This window comes from Buceros rhinoceros, unplaced genomic scaffold (assembly GCF_000710305.1).
Source record: "Buceros rhinoceros silvestris isolate BGI_N320 unplaced genomic scaffold, ASM71030v1 scaffold22276, whole genome shotgun sequence".
In the NCBI taxonomy this organism is placed as follows: Eukaryota; Metazoa; Chordata; class Aves; order Bucerotiformes; family Bucerotidae; genus Buceros; species Buceros rhinoceros.
This window is the reverse complement of record NW_010417240.1, coordinates 17,617-18,221: the sequence shown is the minus strand read 5'-3', so window position 1 is coordinate 18,221 and position 605 is coordinate 17,617. Positions and strand designations below refer to the sequence as shown.

The 605-nt window shown below is 44.5% G+C and overlaps 1 protein-coding gene across 1 annotated transcript in view; it reads left to right on the top strand.

The window, feature by feature from the left end:
* The window catches only part of PCBP3 (poly(rC) binding protein 3), a gene marked incomplete at its 3' end in the record, with an annotated part of 20,036 nt that overhangs the window by 8,790 nt on the left and 10,641 nt on the right, over window positions 1-605 (top strand). Inside the window, exon 8 of the mRNA XM_010138144.1 lies at window positions 92-133. Coding sequence (XP_010136446.1) covers window positions 92-133 — 42 coding nt within the window. The remainder of the gene's footprint in view (window positions 1-91; window positions 134-605) is intronic.

The window sequence follows — 605 nt, the reverse complement described above, 5'->3', positions numbered from 1 at the left end:
CCACGGCAGGCAGAAAGGAGCAAACCCTGGGGACAGGGGCTTTGCCACCGTCTCCTGCCAGCCCTAATAACGTCTGTTTTTCTTTTTGCAGGCCTATACAATTCAGGGACAATATGCTATTCCACACCCGGATGTGAGTTTTACCCTCATTTTTCTTATACCCTTTTATGTCACCTGCATGCTACTGTTAATTCACATCATATTAATATTAGACAATAATATTAATAGCGTATTTTCAAAGTAACTGGCCATGTGTAGTATCTGTAATTCCTTGAATAGCCTTTTAACCTGTTAGCACTAAACTTTATTAATTCTGAGGACTTGGCCTGATGCTAAATTGTTCACATTGTTCAGTGCTATCCCTTTGTTCTGAGACAAACCATACTCGATGCATTTTGTGCCTCAAAATGATCAAAACGTGCAAAGAAAGGGAAAAAAAGAAAGATTTTCCTCTCTGTTTCCCCTCTGTGTTGGTGACCCCAGCAGTTATTTAGGTCCTGAGTGCCTTGGTGGGGTGGGGAGAAGCCAGAGCTCCAGTGGTGCGTGATTTATTCTTGAAGCCTGGGCTTGGGGATATGCCTTTTGGGGGGGGGTGGGGGGGGGGG